We start from the raw sequence: 19,904 nt of genomic DNA on the forward strand, positions 1-19,904 counted from the left end.
GTTGAGTGTTTATTTTCATGTTGTCCTTCTGTAGAATTTTCTACGCAACCAGAATAACAAGAACAACTATAATCTGGTGTGTGAGACTCTTCAGTTCTTGGACTGCATCTGTGGCAGCACCACAGGAGGACTGGGGCTTCTGGGACTTTACATCAATGAGAAGAATGTAGGACTTATCAACCAGACTGTGGAGAGCCTTACTGAATACTGCCAAGGCCCCTGCCACGAGAACCAGGTAACACACTGTACACCTGTGTGCAAGATGAGCTTTTTATATTCTGTAGCTATCAAATCGATGACCGGCTGTGATCGTGATGCTAGTTTTGTTTGAGTTCTCTGTAGTCAGGAATGTGTCAGGCTCTTGTCTTTCCTAAGCACGCTAACACCAGCCTACTCCGGGTAGGACGCCTCTGTTTGTTCTTTGGCATAGGTTAGTAGTCTTCTCACATGATGGCGGCACCCTCTGTTCCTGCCGCTGTGAGGTCATTTTTATAACAAGTGTGAAACTGGCATGACTAAACAAGCAACTGGCTAAATACAGTCTCTGTTTGAATTGATTCCAGTTCCTTTACACAGTGCCAGAGGGGCATTGCCAGACTAAATACAGCGTTTTGTTCACAAAGAGAGAATAAACGGGAACAAGTGCTGGAATTCTTTTTATTTGTGCTTTGCATGTCCTGTTTGTAAAATTGTATCAAGTCACTCCAAACCATTTGGCTTCCACACTTATTGTTCAGTTCTGAGGTGTGGTACATGTTTGACAGCTCGTGTGATTTATGAGTGTGAAGCCTCCGAAACGTGGCCAGTATTTATGATATGTGACCTGCCTCGTCACTACCTTACCGTGCCGGGAATAAAAACCTGAGGGCAATCTGGCTTCAAATGAAATCTGGAACAAAGTTGTTTTGTTTTTGTTTGTTTGTTTTTTATGCCCTTTTTTTTGTCATCCCACCTGTTTTCTCCAGGATGTTGATCGTACCCTCTGCCCATGACGCTCTCAGAAAAGTGATTCTTAATCTCAGTAGTTTCACTTCCTGGTTAAATAAAGATTAAGAAACTTAATTGAGTGTTTTATAACACTGCGTGAAATTTACAGTCCCTGAAATTAGAGTGAGAATTCCTTCAAAGAACATATGAGATGTAAATAATGTTGCCACTCCCGCCTTCAGAATGGTGCTGGTTGTTTTCTAGATACCACCTGATAGATGGTTCCAGATTTCTTGGATAACTTACTGTTGTTTCCTCTTCTTGTAATTCCACTTTCTTAGTGAATACGTAATCTGTTGAGAGACCCGGTTAATGTTGTCTTTGAAGTTGGCACCTTATAACTGGCTGTAGGTTTGTGACAGCTGTCACATTGCATGAATTTGTGATGCACTATCAAATTTGCCATTTCAGACATAAAACCCTCCAATTCGTCCATCTCGCACTTATTAAAATCTTTATTTGTAAGTGTGCATAAGTACAAATAATAGATGCAGAAAAAAGAGAAGAGCTTGACTTACAGGAAAATGGATCAGACTCTTATCTTATTACTGCTAAAGAAAAAACAATTGGTCTGCTGTCCTGCTGGTTTTACTGATTATATCATGAAAAACACCAACAGCAGAGATTAAACATTCTTTTAACCCAGAACTACTGTCAAGCTTGTGTTTTGCCATTTCTTTTTCTTTGCTCCTTAGAACTGCATTGCCACACATGAGTGCAATGGCATTGACATCATCATTGCTCTCATCCTGAATGACATCAACCCCCTTGGCAAGAAGAGGATGGATCTGGTGTTGGAACTCAAAGTGAGTGTTCTGAAGTGGTGTGATACTTTTAGTAATCCGTCTAAAAGGTGTTATTTGATTTGATTATGCAGGTGTTACATGTCTGTAGGAGAAGTAATGTGGTAGTTGTGTCATTACAGTGTCAAAAGCTTTAGATACAACATTCAAATTCATGGAATTGCAGTTTCACTGACAGTAGCTGAAAGTAGAATCAGCTACCCAAAATCAGGGCTGGCCAGCACGGGTTTTTCCTGTGCTCCATCACAAATTGCATAAGTAAAGCGTGAAAGAACACTTGCATTTGATTTACTGTCTCTGGAAGTCTGGAATGCTGACAAGCAGGTAAAAAAGCCAATCTGTCTCTTGTCATCTTTTGCCCAGAATAATGCCTCCAAGCTGCTTCTTGCAATTATGGAGAGTCGCCATGACAGCGAGAATGCCGAGAGGATACTGTATAACATGAGACCTAAAGAGCTGGTATGTGTGCAGTGCAAACAGTTGCATAGTAACAAGCAGGTGCTGTTATGACAGTCAACTTTTTCTGCAGGTGGAGGTGATCAAAAAGGCCTACATGCAGGGAGAGATAGAGGTTGAGGAGCCGCAGGAGGGTGAGGATGGAGAGGAGGAGCACTCCGCGTCTCCACGCAATGTTGGTCATAACATCTACATCTTGGCACATCAAGTAAGCCGCTATAAAATAGGTGTGGAAAGGGGAACACACCATGAGCAAATAAGACCAGTGGATTTCCAGTAACTCCTGAAAACACATGATACTTTTCATTTTATAATCATTTCCTCTTTGAAAGCTTTCAGGCTGTGGGCTGCTCGGTAACAGAGGGCCTGTTTATACAATCAATTAGTGGAATGACGGTAATCTTATCTTATCTTATCTTAATCATGGGGCTAAACAGCCCCACCCTGCAACCTTGCTGGGGAATGAAAGCTGACACATTCAAAAAAAGGAAAAGTATCATGTAGAGTTAACCTAAATACAAGCAGTGTTGCCCAACCTTTTTGACATGCTGGAAGTAACACTTGTGACGAGTGTCTGTCAATCATCTGTTTTCAGTTAGCCCGCCACAACAAGGAGCTGCAAGCTATGTTAAAGCCAGGAGGGACATATGGCGAGGGCGACGAGGCCCTGGAGTTCTATGCTAAACACACCGCTCAGATTGAGGTCAGTGTCTGGCTCCATGTCGTAAATAAACTCCGCTAATGTTCACCTGCTGCCGTCTGTCTTGTATTTTATTTTCAATTCATCATTTTCCCACAGTTTTATTTCTGGATGAACTCTATCTAACATCTCTGTTGCAAGATGCCAGTGTTGGTTTAAGGGGACTGTGACATGTTTTGGCCTAACTATTGACTTGGAGCATGTGATACTTTTTTTTTCTTGGCTTGTTTTTGTGTTTCTTTGTGTCGTGTGACAGAATGACGAGTACCTTTGGCATGTTTGGTGCACTTGATGAGTAAGAGGAATGCAGATTGCTGGCAGTATTCCAAGCTCAAGTTGTTGGTTCAGTTCATGAGCTGCTTTTGGAAAGAAAACAACCCTGTTTTTGTTTTTTTCCTCTAAAGAGCAGTTTATGCCAGGCAGTCCATTTGAATCAGAGGTGTCATGGTGGTTATATTTTTCATTTTAAAAAATATAACCACTATTTTTACTTTTTGCTTTTAGTTCAGTTCAGCTTCAGCGAGTTTCCAGAGTGGGTTTGCTTGTTTCAGTTTAGTTCATATTGTTTGAAAATGTTTAGATTTACTTTAATTTTTATTAGCTTCAGTGTTTTAGATTTATTTTTTTTTTGGTTTTAGTCTCAATAAACTTATCCATCAAAGCCTCGTCAGTCAAGTTATGATAGATTTTGCCAAACTAATAAATAAAACTGTTTTTTATTTATTTTGTTTAGCTCATAAAATCTTTTTTTTTTCCACAGTATTGTTTTAGTTTTCAGTTTCTTTTTACTATAACTACAATAATCTTGACTTCTTTAAGGATACAAACTGTTTTCATATAAGAAAAGAATAAGGAATTATTTACCTGCTGCAGTCACAGATGTTTTGATCGGTGACTGTTGCTCTGTTTGGTGTCCAGATTGTGCGGCTGGATCGCACAATGGAGCAGATCGTCTTCCCTGTGCCCAACATCTGCGAGTTCCTCACTCAAGAGTCCAAGCTGCGTGTATACTACACCACAGAGCGAGATGAGCAAGGTAGCAAGATCAATGACTTCTTCCTGCGCTCTGAGGATCTCTTCAATGAGATGAATTGGCAGAAGAAGCTGCGAGGTACTCAAGAGGCTACTGGTAACACAAACACCGTTCCCTGTGCGTCTTTCTCCTCAACTCTTTATGAACTAGTGCCTGGTTTACGCTCTTTCTTCTTGCATCCCTCCAGGCCCCAAGCCCCTTTCTGACACATACACTGCATACAGGTTATGTTTTACATATTGGCATGAGGGATAAGCACAAAGTTTCCCTCCCTCTCACTCTAGTAGGATTACTCCAAATGTGTCCTCCACATATAACATTATTACAAAAACGCATATCCCAATAAAGAATATAAAGGCCTCAACTACCACAGCATTTATGGGGGTTTTCAAATGTTTTATCAGCAGACAGAACCTCACAGCTATATTGTACCCTCAGACAGGTCTCACTCATAGCTTCAACTTTGAATTGTGCTAACCACTGATCTGTCAGAGATTAGCTGCAGCAGCATTACAAGATCTGTTGCATCAGAGTAAATTGGACCTACTTCGCACAAACACGAAGAAAACACAAAAACTCAAAAATGAGTTTGGTTCAAAGTTTTGCAAGAACGGTTCTTTCTTGGTAGCAGAATAAAGTTGACCCATAGAGACATGTTGTGATGAGGGTCCACGTCTGAAAGAGGCTGCCAAAATGCTGAACCCTGGAGAGATGAAAGTCGAGAGAGCATGTAAACTTTTATAAGCTGCTTATATTTAAATTGCACTGTAATCACTGAGTTGGTTTGTTAATAATAAATATTAGTAGCAAAGCATACAGCATATAGCTCCCAATGTTGTGATATTATCACATCTTCTAATCTCGATAAAAACAAAAGTATACTGCTGTGATATTACAATGTTCAGGTTCCTGTATTTTGTTTTTCTGGAAACTAAAAGCCTCAACTTCCCAACATAATGGGATTAATGGTTTGATGTACTTTACCTGCATACCAGCTGTAAGGTTATTCTCACATTGACATCAATCAAAGCTGGGCTAAAAGAAAGCAGGAACAGGACACAAAGGCAAAGCATTAAAAACTCAGCCCTGATGTCATTTTCACTTTAATCTTTTGTTGTTCATTAATCTTAAGTTATTTTAGTTATGCACTCAATAGCACTACTTTGACTTTCCCTTTAAGGTCAGGTCCGGTTCCTGACGACTGCCTACCTGACTCTGCCAGTTTTTGCTTTTGTTTGTCTTTGCTGGTTAAAGAAAAGGTTGTGGTTCGTCATACGGTCAGGCCAGAAGAGACAGCGTTAGCCTATAATGTGGAAAAAAAAATATGAAGAGACCAGCCTCTTTCCTATGTGAATGAATCAGCACAGCTGGAGACTGTGCTGTTCCACTGGTGCTAACCGCTTGTCATCAATATAGTGACTTCTGTTGCCAAAAGTCCCCACCCACAGTTCTTCTTTTCTAATGAATAGCCGACCTCAAAATGGCATTAGCCACGATACTGATCTCCTGACCAAGGTCTAATATGCTGTGTCTGTGTGAGTGTGCGGGCAAATATGTGCGTGCAAGTTGTTTTTACTCAAAAGAGGAAAAGCGTTTAGTGCGAAACCCTGTTTCCAAAAAAAACTCTGTCGCTGTCTAAAATGGAAAATAAACAAAAAGAATCAACAGCAAAATAATTTGCATTATTATTTAAACTTCAACGCTTTAGCACAAACCGCATATTAAGTGTTAAGACTAAGAAGCTATTTGTTAACCTGTGCTTCGATTGAGCAAAACCCGGCCCAAAACAGGACGCTGACATCACCATGCTTCACATATAAAGTTCGGCTGCTGAGATGTCGTGCTGTCCTTTTTCCAAATGCAAAGATTCTCGTTTATAACAAAGGTTCTGTGCAAGGTCTTATTTGTCAAACCAGTAGCAGTGTTGTTTTTGAAGATCAGTGGCTTTCCCCTTGATCTGTTTACGCACACACACACACACACACACACACACACACACACACACACACACACACACACACACACACACACACACACACACACACACTATTGTTTTTGGTGCATTCATTAACATGAACATAAGCCGATGCGTCGCCTTTAATTGCTCGGATGTTACTTGCAGTTCAGTTGTGACCTTGCATATGACCTTTTCTTCTTTTTACACAAAGTCTGGTGCTCAGACTTTTAAGTTAGGTTTTGCAAACACACTTCTTTTCCTTTTCGTGCTGTGAATCACTTCCCTAAATGTATGAAAGTCAGACTTTGATAAATCCCCATTCGTTGAATAAAACCGAGCCCCCACCCACACCTGACTGAAACATGTGACTCTGATTTCACCTTCAAAATAACTCCGATCCTAAACTTCAGTGAGGCTTTAGGACATATAAAGCAGAAATACGGCAAATTTAAAAGGATTCACCAACTTTGAAATAGTATGTCTATGTGTGGAAGTAGTTTGGTTGATGAGCAGATTGTCAGTAAATTACTGGGTCACTAAATGCAGCAGTGCACAGAGGTTATAATGATTTGGAAAACTGAGGAGAATTTCCAGATTTCATCATCTATGATAAATCATAAAAATGTTGAGAATCCAGAGAAATCCCTGAAAACAAGGGACAGTGTGAAAACCTACAGGTGTAAATCACTTGAAAGCCTCGGCGATACTTCAGAAAACATTCAGCATCCAAAAATTCCAAATGTTCATACTACCGTGCAACAACATCAAATAAAATAAACTGAGCAAAACACTAGTATCTGCTGTGTGCCTTAGGTAATTCGGGATGGTCTGAGCAGAAGTGAAAAATGTCCTGTGGTCTGATGAATCATAATTTGAAATTCTATTCAGATGCTTATTGTTTAAATGATTTGCAGATTGTTGCATTCTTTTGTTTACATTTTCCACAGAGTCCCAAGTTTGTTTGGGCTTTTTTGAGGGTATTTTTTTCCTTTTTCAAATGTGAAATGTGTGTGATTTTTGAGTACTTAAATGGATTTGAGGTGTCCCAGATTATTCTGTTTAGGTGGTTATGTTAGCAGTAAATGTACACACTCGCATTCTGACTTGTTTGACTGTGTTTCACACCAAATTTACTAACCAAATCAAATATCCAGAGTATTCACTCAGCGAGTTTTGGTTCTTCTAAACCAAAGAAGCAGAGCTGCTCGCTGTGGTTGCCACTTGTGACAAGGGAGTAGCTGGAATTGGCTTTACGAAAGAAACTATTAATGGCACCAGTTTTATAGTTGCCATGCTCAGTGTTTGTCGACAGCGACAGAGAGAGTTCAAGCAGTTCATGTAATTTAGGGTTGGTGCAAAGTTGGTTATCTGTATAAATCTTTTTTTTCAGCTTTGACTCAAAGGTATTGAAAGTGAAACTTGGTTGGTCTGAAACACTGGACAGTTTTTGGAGTACAAACATGTACGCACTACATCTGAGTGCTTTAGCATAGCCATCTGTGTTAATGTGCTTCACTATGCTGTCCTCTAGCCCAGCCCATCCTGTACTGGTGCTCCAGGAACATGTCATTCTGGAGCAGCATCTCCTTCAACCTGGCTGTGCTCATGAACCTCCTCGTGGCCTTCTTCTACCCTCTGGAAGGCATCCGTGGAGGTCAGTCACTCTCAGTCTTTCTCTGTATATGATACCCAGTCATTGCCATTGCCCTGTTAAGATGACTTCTGTCAGTTTTCTTTTGGATCAGAGTTTAAAACACACAAACAAAAAGTCTTTCTGCAGCTGAGATCATGCTATAATATTCTTAAACACAGAACAAATATTGTAAATATTCTGTGTAGGTACTGCCATCTGGTTCATAGTGTATGGCTACTAACAGTAGAAACGATTCATCGACTCGATCCTCGGAGCTGCTTATGGTCGAACACCCAGCAGTAGAGGTGGTGTGCTGTAGCAGAAGTGTCCGAGGTGAAATGTGAGATAAGCTTTGCTGTGTAGGTCAATTTGAAGCAGCATTATGAGAAATCTACAGCTTGTAGACAGATAAACAGAGTTTTGTTTTATGTGAACATCCTGTTAGCATGTCTCAGTTCATGGCTGCTTATATTCTCGTGCCTGAGCTGAAGATTACACATGTGGACACCATGACAGACCCTTCGTCTTACAACTTACAACTTTAACACTTGAGAATAACAGATTGCTTATGCCCTGATTGTTATTTGCGTGTGTGTGTGTGTACGTGCGTGTGTGTGTGTGTGTGTGTGTGTGTGTGTGTGTGTGTGTGTGTGTGTGCACTGTGGTTAACACAATGAGTGTGACTACTACAACACAGGAAATGGGAGTGAGTGACACAAGCATTACTGCTGAGATCAGGGGTGGGGCGGGATGCAGAGAGTGCAACATGTGTGTTATCAGAGACCTGGTTAAAAAGAACAGGAAAGAAACTGAGTGTTTACTCTTCAATTTCTTCATTTTATGATCAGGTGTATCGCAACACCTCAGCATATTTAGACCTTCCAGCTCACAGAAAGTAGTCCTCGACCACTCGAGGCAAACTGTGATCTAAAAAGTGTAGATTAGCCTGTAAAGTTATGGCAGGAATCTTTTTGATATATGCAGAGAAATGCAATAGTTTATTTTTTCCTTCACCAAGTTTCTGTTACTGGCACAGAGCAATTAAAAAAGGTGTTGTGTGTGCTGGAGTCACAGATGTTAGAAGTGGAAAAACTAGTGTTATCAGAAATCTGATTAATGTTAGCAACTCTTGGTTATATTAGCATCTACCAAGGAATGTGGATATCTGCAGCAACAATTAAATACCTTTAGCTGTCCAATGTCTCAAAAAATTACATAATGTCACATTTGCTTATTTTCTGTCTTTTAATCTGAAGTAAAAACAAAAAAACTAAAATCTATTTGAGATCTGGCTGCTGTTCAGAGATGTATGAGGGGTGTCTGGCTTGTTGATTTGCGTCCCAATTTTCACATCCTTTACGAAATGCTCTATGTTTAGACCTTTTTAATATTCATTTCCACAGTTGCAGCCAGTACTTGATCAGATTAAAGGAATTGTGAGTGCATAGCTTTAAAGGACCTTACAGAATGCTGTATGTTCCCGTGCTTGTGGTTTGGGTGTAGCCTCACACCTCCCTAACCAAAGTTGGGGAGGTGTGAGCATCGCTACAGCTGTGAAGAGAATGCAATCCCGGTTGAAGAGCTGGATCTTGAACTGCAGTGGTGTCATAAAATATTGATTTTGCACTTCTTTTCCTCTGAGGTCTTTTTTTTTTTTCTCTCTTTGCGTGACTTCTGGTAATTATGGTATGTGATAGATTCACCCAGACTATTAATACTGTGACCACCTTAAAAAGCCAGAATCACGTCAGGGACACATACAGCAAGATTTCAAATGGCAGATGTCTTGCTTTACAACTGATAAATATTTGTCCAAGCAGTGATCTGTTTTAAATGAAGTTTTAAATGTAAAAGCGAACTCATAATGCTTTACAGTACAAACCATTTTTTAAGGTCAATTTACAATCACAAATGAACTGAACATGAATGTCTGTAGACTGTGGGAGGCAGTACCCAGAGAGGTCCCACGCAGCACAGGGAAAACATGACACGAGATTTCACCCAGGAGCCTTCTTGCTGCTTCTTGCGCAGAGAAAGTGCAAACTACTGCATCAATGCCAGTCATAGTGAATTTTAGTATTTAGTGTTTAGTTCAACACCAAGCGCTATTATGCTATTATTTATTGATCAAAATGACTGTATGTATAAGTGTGAACGTAGTTGAGCATGAAATGCTATCAGAACACATTATGACAGAAATCATAAAGTTTCCCTATTAAAGTGGAAGACTGCACCACAGTGTCCTTCACTCACACACAACATGACTTGCTAACTGTGATAAAGCTGTTTCACATGTGCTCACATGACAAATGACACTGATGACTGATCATTGTCTTCTCACAGACATGTTTTATCTAAACGGTTATCAGTAAAGTAAGCTCTGGTGTATGTGTCATGGTCCTGGGTCTCTTGACCCAGCGTTTTAAGTTTGAGTTTATTTTGTTCATTAGGTTATCTAAGTTCATTTGGTTATTAGACTCCTTGTGTTTTCTTCCCCTGTATTTAAGCTTCCCCTCACCCTTCGTGTTTCATGCTGCGTGTCTTATGTTATCAAGTTTGTATTATTATGCCTAAGTGTTTCTAGTTATTATTTTCCCCTCGTGTTTCCAACCATGTTAAATCTCCCCTGCTCTTCATGCGTTTCATGTCTGTGTCTTACGTTGTCAAGTTCGGGTTGTCATGTCTATGTCTCATTATGTTTCCTGTTTTATTGTGAAGAGGTCTGGTGTTCTGTGTTCATCATGTTCAGTTTTACTCTCCCACTGTGACGTCATTATGTTCATGTGTGCCAGCTGTTTCCTCATGTGTCTCCACTTCCCCTAATCACCTCCTGTGTATTTAAGTCCTCTGTTTTCAGTGTGTGATTGTCAGGTCGTCTGTTGTCCACGCCATGTTTCCTATGCCATGCTTCCAAGTTTCTTGTCTAGGTTTTTCTTATTGTTTGTTTAGATTTCCCAGTTTAGGTTTGTTAATTTTGCTTCAGTTTGCCTTGCCCTTTGTTTGTACCTTTTTTCCCAGCCATATTAAACGGCTCGCTTTTTGTTAACATTCAAGTTTTGTTCCCTGTTCCTTGGAGTCTGCATTTTGGGTCCTTTTTCAATTCATACAGTCTGCCCTCGCCAGACTGTGACAGTATGATTCAGTGATATCTGCAGAGCTATAAAGAAGGAAGATTTAAAGGTTGTATTCACAGCTAAAAATTGGTCAGCAGCATTTGTCATCACATTGGTGGCCGATTCTTCATAAAAGCTGTCATTTTAAAGCAATTCTGTGGTAACAGCTTGATGTTTATAAAGACATGCACTTGGTGTTAAAGTTTTTGTATCAATGAGGAAACCAATCAAGTTTCACACAGCTGCTTCAGACTAGGAAAAGGGAAGACATCGCAAAGAAACTCTGTGTTTGTTGAAGAAAACCTGCCAAGGAACAGGTGGATTCAGACTCCATTAATAACTGATGAGTAACCCAGAGTTTTATTTAGCTCTGTCTGAAACAAAAAACCCAGTGGATCGTCATCTCTCAGTTTCACTAAACCCATTTTCTGAAACGGACCTCTGCATTTTGATACAGCCAGACAGCAGGGGTCACAACTTTAACCCTCTCAGGCTCAAATTAAGTTTTTTGTTGCTAATGCACAACCAAGTCCTGCAGTGGTACTTCTGAGTAAAAAAACCTCATAAAATATGTATGTGGGGTAATCAGGTTGTTGTTTTAACTGTTGCAAATCTGCAACGTCTGCCTGGAGAGGGTTAAGACGAGAGCGGACTTTGTGATTGATACACACACCCCCACCCCACAAAACCAGAACTACACAACAAATGCTACAAGGCATCTAGAAGCATTTATGTTTTTACAAAACCAAACTGAGATCCAATCTTAGCCAGAATTTAAAAACTGAGGCCATTCATTTTGATACTGAAACTACAGATGGTGTTATTCATTCCTTAACATCGGTATTTTCTGTGTGCCATCCTTCTTTTAGAGTCACCGTTTGCCGACGCTGATTAGATTTAAACGTGTTTCCAAACAGTTTTTTTTTTCTTCTCTTTTGTTTTTAGCAAAAAGTGTCTTCAGAGTGATGCTCCATTCATGCCCTATCAGTTTCTGACATGGGTTATGGTTAGGTTTTGTTATGTCAACCAAAGTCCATCATCCATCATGCATTTACTTAACCCCGTGTTCACAACTATGGAAATTATGTAAGCATATAAGCACCTACAGAAATTCAGTGCTCTGCTGATTTAATTGATTTGCTCTAAAGCTGTCGTGTCTCTTGTGCCTAAAGTGTAGATTTTGGCACTACAAAGTATGAAGTAATCACCCTGAAGAATATATGTCAGTTTAATGCCTACAAACAATTGAATGTATTGAGTAAAAAGGACAAAAAAGTGGGAAAAAAACCCAAAACAAACCAGCGTAATGAATATTGATCTTCATTTAAAATACATTAAATACACTCCTTTTCTTTTAACCAACAAGGATGTGGACATAAAAAGTTATTATCCCTGAGATCTCCAGATTTGACCTTCTTCCCCAAATGATTATAATCCCAGATCAGTCTGGGCTGTCACGAGGCTTTCATTTCTAAATTTAGGGGTAGGGAAAACTCTGTCTGGTGTTTGGTCACAAGTTGTAACTTCAAAGACTGAATATTCATTCAAACAGAGATTCTGAGTGATTACAGGAGATTCTTCACAAGCCAAAGGAATAAGCAGACCTGAGCATGTTTTTGTGTGAAGTTTCAGTTTTCTTTTTGATTTGCCGTCTCTTATTCCCTTCCGTTTTTTTTCTCAGTTCTGCTTCAGGGCAATATTTGTGGGGACGCGAAAAGCCTCAGCCGTTAAGGCCTCCATTGTTCCAGTGCAAAGAGAAGACGCACATTGTTTTTCGCATAAACTTTCAATTGTTCTGTCTGGGGTCAAACGGCGAGGTCCCTTTTGTTTGAACTTCCTTGCAGTGGTGTAGAGCAGACAAAAAAAGAGGTTGTTAGCTTAGCTTCAGAAACCTGATGTGGTTTTCAGTGTTAAAGGCCTTCTGAGAGCTTAGAGGTTCATTCCAGGATACACCACTCACTGCAAAATTAGGTGATTTAGGCATTTAAGAGATAAGATAAGATAAAACTTTATTTATCCCTCGGGTGGGTTCCTCTGGGAAATTCGGTCTCCAAAAGCACAGCACCGACAGAAGTTACAGAAAATAATATATATATATACACACACACACACACACACACACATATATATATATATATATATATATATATATATATATATATATATATATATATATATATATATATATATATATATATATATATATATATATATATATATATATATATATATATATATATATATACACAGATAAAATATACGAAGGGGATAAATAGAATAAATAAAAATACAAGTGAATTGCACATTTAAAGTATTGAGGTCTATTGCACCATTGACTATTAACAAAAGTATTGCACAAAAGGTATTGCACAGTGAAGTGAAGAGGCACTACAGCTTAGTTGTTCCCCCCTCCTTTGTCCTCCTGTTTCCCCTCCCTCTCCCCTGCAGAGAGGAGTTAAACAGTCTGATGGCGTGTGGGACAAAGGAGTTTTTAAGTCTGTTAGTTCTTGTCTTGGGGAGAAGCAACCTGTCACTGAACAGACTCTTCTGGTTGTTAATGGCCGTGTGCAGAGGATGCCCAGCATTGTTCATAATGTCCAGCAGTTTTTTTTAGTGTCCTTTTCTCTGCCACTGTCACCAGAGTGTCCAGCTTCATGCCGACCACAGAGCTAGCCTTCCTGATCAGTTTCTCCAGCCTGGATGAGTGTGAAATGGTGAATGCTTACCGCCACACAGATGCGTGCATGAAAACATAACATGCCCTATTTTCTTACCAGCTGAGATGCTTCATTTAAATATTAAAACCAGCTTCTTGCAAAGAAATATCAAATTTTACCAGTGAAGCTAAATTGGTCAGAAATGTTGTTTATTGCAAGTTTGCCATTGAGACATAGCAGGCCTCACTTTCATACTGTCTTAAGCTACATGGAATCCCCTTAAATACTATTGAAAACCTCACTTACAGTGACCGTGGATGGTTCGCTGTAAGCGGTTTGTTTGGAGAGAAACTGTGGTTGCAAACTTCTAGTAGCAAGCAGAAGTGTGTAAGCCTTAAAAATAAACACCCGGAATAACTACAAGTGGAGGAGCTCGATGACGAGGTCCGAGTCAGGTGGTCAAACTGCCAGAGCCTCCACCCTGTCACAGGTGGCTGCTATAATATGAGGAGAAACGGATTGTTTTTGTCTGTCAACAATGCAAGCCATGTGGATATGTGAAGTGTAGTGCAAGTAGTTCAATGTGAAGGTCAGTCTCGCTTCTCTTCTTATAACTGCAGAGTAAGCAAGTAAGAGAGATGAATGGCCTTAGACAGTAGGTGTGTGACGTCAAAGCTGCTGTGTCTGGGATGGCTGCCAAGTCTGAGCGCCCAGGCTGCCTGTTACGATGCAGTACCTGGGATGCATCGCTGATACATTTGGCGGGAACAAAGTATATTTTTAGCCAGTGGGAGGTTATGTAACAACCCGCCATGTGATTGGTATACACGGAGAGACGAGAAGGAGGCTTCAGAAAGACGGGAATGGAGGGAGACATCGAAAGTGCTCTTCGTCCTTGCTCAGAGAAAAGCAAACCTGACACAAAAGTTGTTTTTCGTTTTTTGTTTTCATGAAGAAATCAGATTATGGGGTGATGCCAGTGCACCATGAGCTCATAATACTGCTTTCCTGAACCACATTAACTGATATAGAACAAATAATAAATGTGAGTTAGATTTCTGTAAGGCATCAACATTCACAACTAAAAATAAGTGAGCTTCAACTTTTCACCTGATGTCCACTTTGTGTCATTTACTTTTTGATGTAGTGGCACAAATGTTTTGTTCAATGTAGCAATTGTTCTGATACCACAGTTAGCACAAACAACTCTTGTTCCTTCTCTAAAAATGAAAGGCTTACTATTCTGTTTCCTGAAGCTTTTTTATGAATGAATACATCTGAAAGATGGCCTTGTTGAAAAGGGCTTGTGTGTTTGCTTCACTGCAACGATCACACAGCTGCTTTCATGTTTAAACAGATAAACTGATGCATTTATGTCATGGCGCACCGATGTTGGCGAGTGTGACTTGCCTCACTCCCGACTGACTGGATTATCATTTGACTCGATAAAAGAATTAATAACTACTTAAAATAGTTGGCTGTGATGGAAAAGATTGAGTGAAAGCTTTCTCATCTCGCCCTAATGACGTCTCCTTCATCCTCAGGCACTCTGGAGCCCCATCTGTCTGCCCTGCTGTGGATGGCTATGCTGGTTTCACTGGCTATTGTCATAGTGCTGCCTCAGCCTCACGGTATCAGGGCACTCATTGCCTCCACCATCCTGCGCCTGATCTTCTCGGTGGGCCTCGAGCCCACATTGCTCCTACTAGGAGGCTTTAATGTAAGTGGGCATGAACCTGACATTTAATTTTCATGCAGTACAGAAACACGGACTCTGTTCAAGCAAGATTTTGCCTTCAAACAGCCGCTAATACAAATGTCACTCATTAAATCTTAAATCTTGTATATCAGGTCAGGGAGATTCCACACTACGCTGACAATGCAGCACTTGCACTATATATTTAGTAGTCTGAACATTGACTGTTTGAAATTCTTCTTGCACTGCCTTTGAACAAACCTTACCATACTGATTATACATGCTGTGTGTTTTCCATTGTTCTTCAGTTATGTAATAAGGTCATCTTCCTGATGAGCTTCGTTGGAAACAGAGGAACCTTTACACGTGGATACACAGCCATGATTATGGATGTCGAGTTCTTGTACCACCTGCTCTATTTGATTATCTGCAGCTTGGGGGTCTTTGTCCATGTCTTCTTTTACAGTCTACTAGTATGTGAGCTCACACATACTTCATCCTATACACATTTCATATATGAGATTTAACCCAGTTCCAGATGTTCCACACACATCTCTAAACCCTTGTTCTTTCCAGCTCTTTGACCTGGTTTACCGAGAAGAAACCCTGCTGAACGTAATAAAGAGCGTAACCCGCAATGGCCGCTCAATTGTTCTGACAGCTGTGTTGGCGCTTATCCTCGTCTACCTCTTCTCTATTGTGGGATACATCTTCTTCAAGGACGACTTTATTTTGGCTGTGGACCGGATACCCAACAAAACTCTCGGTAAGTTGAAATACAGGCTTCTTGCCATTTCCTTGCTGGAACCAAAATGCATGTCATGCCTTACCCAGATGCCAGAACGCATGGAATGTTTTTACTCATTCATTCTGAATCACTAAAAAAAACCAAAGATGAAAAATATTAAGTGTGGAGGATCTTTGTACATTCACTTGCTCTTAGCATCCAGCTACACTATCACTATTCGTCGCCACAAAAATGCATTGCATAAAAATGAGTGTTTGACTCTCAAATGTGAACCTTGTATAGTTTGGATACTTGCATAATTTCTTCCGTTCCCAACTGAACAGAGCATGGAGCCAGCATGGTGGGAGAGTTCCTCTCTGGTGGAGTTTGTCAGAAAGAAAATGGAGAAAACTGCTCAGCAGAGGCCACGATGGATGGTAGGTTGACAAAGTGAAAGGTAAATGTGAGTGCGTGTACATGGGGTGGAGGCTTGGGTCGAAGGTTTCTTTTTAAGTGTAAATCCATGTTTGTTTGTGAATCTCTTGAATTTTTCCACGAGGCTGGGTGCACGTGTTTGTGTGAAGGGCTTTATGTTCTCACACATTTCTGACTTGCCCAGAAGAGATTCGTCCCACCGAGCTACAAATCTAGGCGACTGGGTGGTCATGGGATTAAAACTGACTGGGCCAACTGGGGGCTTTCAGGGAGCTGGGTCATACACCAGGGGTTTAGACTCTTTAGACTTTGTGGTCTCACAGTACCAAGCCTAAGACTTGATGTAGGGGCCCATAGCTGAAAGGTCAGAGATTAGAGCAGGTCGATGGGTCCACCCAGGGATGGTGCGGGGACTCTCTAACTGCAAACAATGAGTTTTTGCAAACCATCCGACCTTGTTGGGATAAAGCCATCGTTCAAAGGTGAACACGTAGCACCTTTAAATTGATCGGCCAACCATGTCGAATCCTCAAACTGCTGGAGCTTGACCTTGTCTGAGCTTCCCATCCGTCATCACCAGGCAGGCTAATTAGGGTAGTCTGGTGACTAGCCTTTGTGTGGGAAGTTGAAGAATGTCCTCAGTCACATTAAAACCTCCTAATTTATTTTGGTAATATAATTGAATCTTTAAGTAAGGTAGCCACTTATTTTATTGAAACCATATATAAAGGTATTTTTGCTGGATGATAGAAATGCAGAGTAAACTTTAAAGGATCCTACAGTAACACTTCGCTGTGTCTTTGTAGCTTCCCTTGCCATCCAGCCGTCAGCGGTAGTGATTGAGGACAAGGAGCGGACGTGCGATTCCTTGCTCATGTGCATTGTCACAGTACTGAGCCACGGCCTCAGGAGTGGGGGAGGTGTCGGGGACGTCCTACGGAAACCATCCAAAGAGGTATAAAAAACAGGAACCCAACAATGAGGAGAGATCACACCTTTGAGGGTGTGAAGAAGAGTCATAAAATGACCAAATATCGGTTTTCCTGTTTTTACTTTAAAGTCTAGCAACACAGATGAGACGTACTGGCACATCCCCCTACCATGCACAATAAGTCTAACTCGAGTTCAGCTAAATTGAGAAGATAACAGATATTTAAAGGTGTATTTAGTCTTGTAATAAGGAATTTAATATTAAACATTATAAGTAAAAGTAGACATGCTGTCAATTTAATATGTGTTGGATGAGGTAATAAGTGTAGTAGAGGATACGAAGCACTTTGAGTGCTCCAGTAGAGTAGAAAAGCGCTATATAAGAACCAGTCCATTTATCAGGAGTCCAGTATGTCTGAAAGTCTGTGATTGAAAGTTGTCCTTTACAAGGAGGATGTTTTCAAAGCTCCAAACATAGCAAAAACACACAGGATGAAGACAAGTTTGTAACGACCACGCATTAGACCTGCAACTCAACCCACAAGATGGCACAAAGAATTATGAATCATTCACACTTTTATTAACTTCATATAACTTATTGCTCATTTGCATTGATGTCACAACTGTTTTCAGTTGTTCAGAAGCCTGCCAAACACAACCTTACAGCTGGATTGTACCCATGCAAAAGGGCACTGAGTCATACCAATATGTTAACTTAGTTCTTATATATGTATATACACTCCTCTCAAAGGACATAATATTTTTATGCATTCTCTTAGAAGTTTTCAGAATCACAGGTCAGTGCTTGTACTTGTAAGACTGCTTTGAAAACTTGTTCAGCTTCATCTGTGAGTAATGATTTAGTAACATGTGTTTGTTTGTTTTTTCTCTCTGCTCCTCACTGACCTTCTAAACTGAAAAATGCTCTCATTGGCTGACATAACGTGCGAGCTTTCATTGCCTGTCTCAATCCCCCCCCCCCAATTTCTTTGGCTTCAACAGGAACCACTTTTTGCAGCAAGGGTTATCTACGACCTGCTCTTCTTCTTCATGGTCATCATTATTGTCCTTAACCTCATCTTTGGTGTCATTATTGACACATTTGCTGACCTGAGAAGTGAGAAGCAGAAGAAAGAGGAAATTCTGAAGACAACATGTTTTATTTGCGGTGAGGAAAGAAGCAAAATAACTTTTTAAAATAGTTAAGACTGTTTAAGTGCTGCTATTTATGCTTTCAATGGCCCCATTTTAATTTGTGCTCAAGGTTACTGTCCTATTCTCATGAAAGTGAGAATTGTTTAATTTGGGAGGTATTTATACGTTTCGCTGGTGTTCTCACAGACTTCAGTGTGAACTGATTAGATTTGGGTTATGAAACATTACATGACCTCACATCAGTCCTGCTCTTGTGTTAGTTTCAAACATATGGTTACCTGGACTCAAAGCACACTTCTTTCACACAAAGTTAAACGCACAGCTTAACATTTTCTTTCATCCAGTGTGTGGATGTGACTGGATATGTAAGGCGCTTTGGGGTCCTTAGGGACTAGTAAAGCGCTATATAAATACGGGCCATTATTTTGGATGTGATATTTTTATTCTGAAGGTTCTGCCCAAACTGTGGGTCTTTGTCTTTGTCCATCATGCTATCTTCAGTTTATAAATAAAGTTACACATCCAATAGTGCTGAAATGATGAAGGCAAGGAAATTTATGTATGTGCATCCCCAATTTAGTATATCAGGAAGGCTTGGACTGAATTTCTTGACATCTAGGACCTCTTTTGAATGAAATAATTAGAAATTAGTGTCAAAGGTGAGGCTTGCCATGACAAACACTGATATCTAATGGAATGAGTCGATGAAGTTGGTGAGAATTCAAACACATTCAAACAAAGGTGGGAAGGGAAACTTGTTTAGTTGGAGGAGGCCTACAACAGCTAGGTGGTAATTCTAGTTTTACTTTTAGAGCCATTCTGCCTACTCGGCAAACGCTGTAATATGTCAGCATTATGGGAATATGACTCATGACCTTTGACACTTCTTTTCCTGTCTTTTTAACCCTCATTTCTATGTACTAGTAGCACTCCATTCTTCAAGTTTAAAAGAAAAAGCGGAAATGCCTTTTTAGTTCCATTCGAGTCGAAGCTACAGTCAATACGCAACACGTTTCGCTACAGACTCGGTAATTTTGCGGGTGTGAACGATGCAAATGGATGATGATGATGAAATTAAGGGAAATCAAACGAGTGCCCTGTTCTCAGCTCTCATATGAGCATGCTCCTGCTATGATGCAACTTCACATCAGGTCTGTTTTCAAATGGGGGCTTTTTTTCTTTCTTCTTTTTTTTCTTCTGGGTAAACAACCAAACGCCTCCTCTTCCCAGAATGAATGGTTAGTCATGGCAGGTGCTGATGTGGAGGAGGAGTGTTTCTTCCTGTTACCATATGGGTCTTGACCATGTTAGACAGTACACATACTCAGACACTGGCCTCATCTGTCACTGCACCGCCACTTTTTTTTCTTCTTTTCTTCTTTTTTTATGTCAGGAGGGTAATTTCAACTAAATAATCAGTAGTAAGTTGAAATTGTGCTCGCTTGTTTTGTCTGCCCATTCCCTCATACCCCCATTTCCTGTCTTTAAAAAAAAAAAAAGATCATCATCTGTCATTATTTAGGTCACAAAAATGATGATGCAGGCTTGCATAAGAAAATTTATTTCCTCACTTTTCCTAAGAAGTAAAGAGGACAGATTATTTGGTGTGTGCGTGTGTGTGT

General features: G+C 40.2%; 1 protein-coding gene across 1 annotated transcript in view; it reads left to right on the forward strand.

The window, feature by feature from the left end:
• The window catches only part of itpr1b (inositol 1,4,5-trisphosphate receptor, type 1b), a 79,617-nt gene that overhangs the window by 53,563 nt on the left and 6,150 nt on the right, over positions 1–19,904 (forward strand). Inside the window, exons 49-61 of the mRNA XM_085353789.1 lie at positions 35–235; positions 1,683–1,793; positions 2,154–2,249; positions 2,320–2,454; positions 2,842–2,949; positions 3,865–4,096; positions 7,468–7,590; positions 14,884–15,059; positions 15,344–15,508; positions 15,612–15,801; positions 16,107–16,199; positions 17,004–17,152; positions 18,130–18,295. Coding sequence (XP_085209915.1) covers positions 35–235; positions 1,683–1,793; positions 2,154–2,249; positions 2,320–2,454; positions 2,842–2,949; positions 3,865–4,096; positions 7,468–7,590; positions 14,884–15,059; positions 15,344–15,508; positions 15,612–15,801; positions 16,107–16,199; positions 17,004–17,152; positions 18,130–18,295 — 1,945 coding nt within the window. The remainder of the gene's footprint in view (positions 1–34; positions 236–1,682; positions 1,794–2,153; positions 2,250–2,319; positions 2,455–2,841; positions 2,950–3,864; positions 4,097–7,467; positions 7,591–14,883; positions 15,060–15,343; positions 15,509–15,611; positions 15,802–16,106; positions 16,200–17,003; positions 17,153–18,129; positions 18,296–19,904) is intronic.

The sequence above is a fragment of the Diplotaxodon limnothrissa genome, linkage group LG5 (assembly GCF_057381915.1).
Source record: "Diplotaxodon limnothrissa isolate DT_005_m linkage group LG5, D_limnothrissa_male_GT1.1, whole genome shotgun sequence".
In the NCBI taxonomy this organism is placed as follows: Eukaryota; Metazoa; Chordata; class Actinopteri; order Cichliformes; family Cichlidae; genus Diplotaxodon; species Diplotaxodon limnothrissa.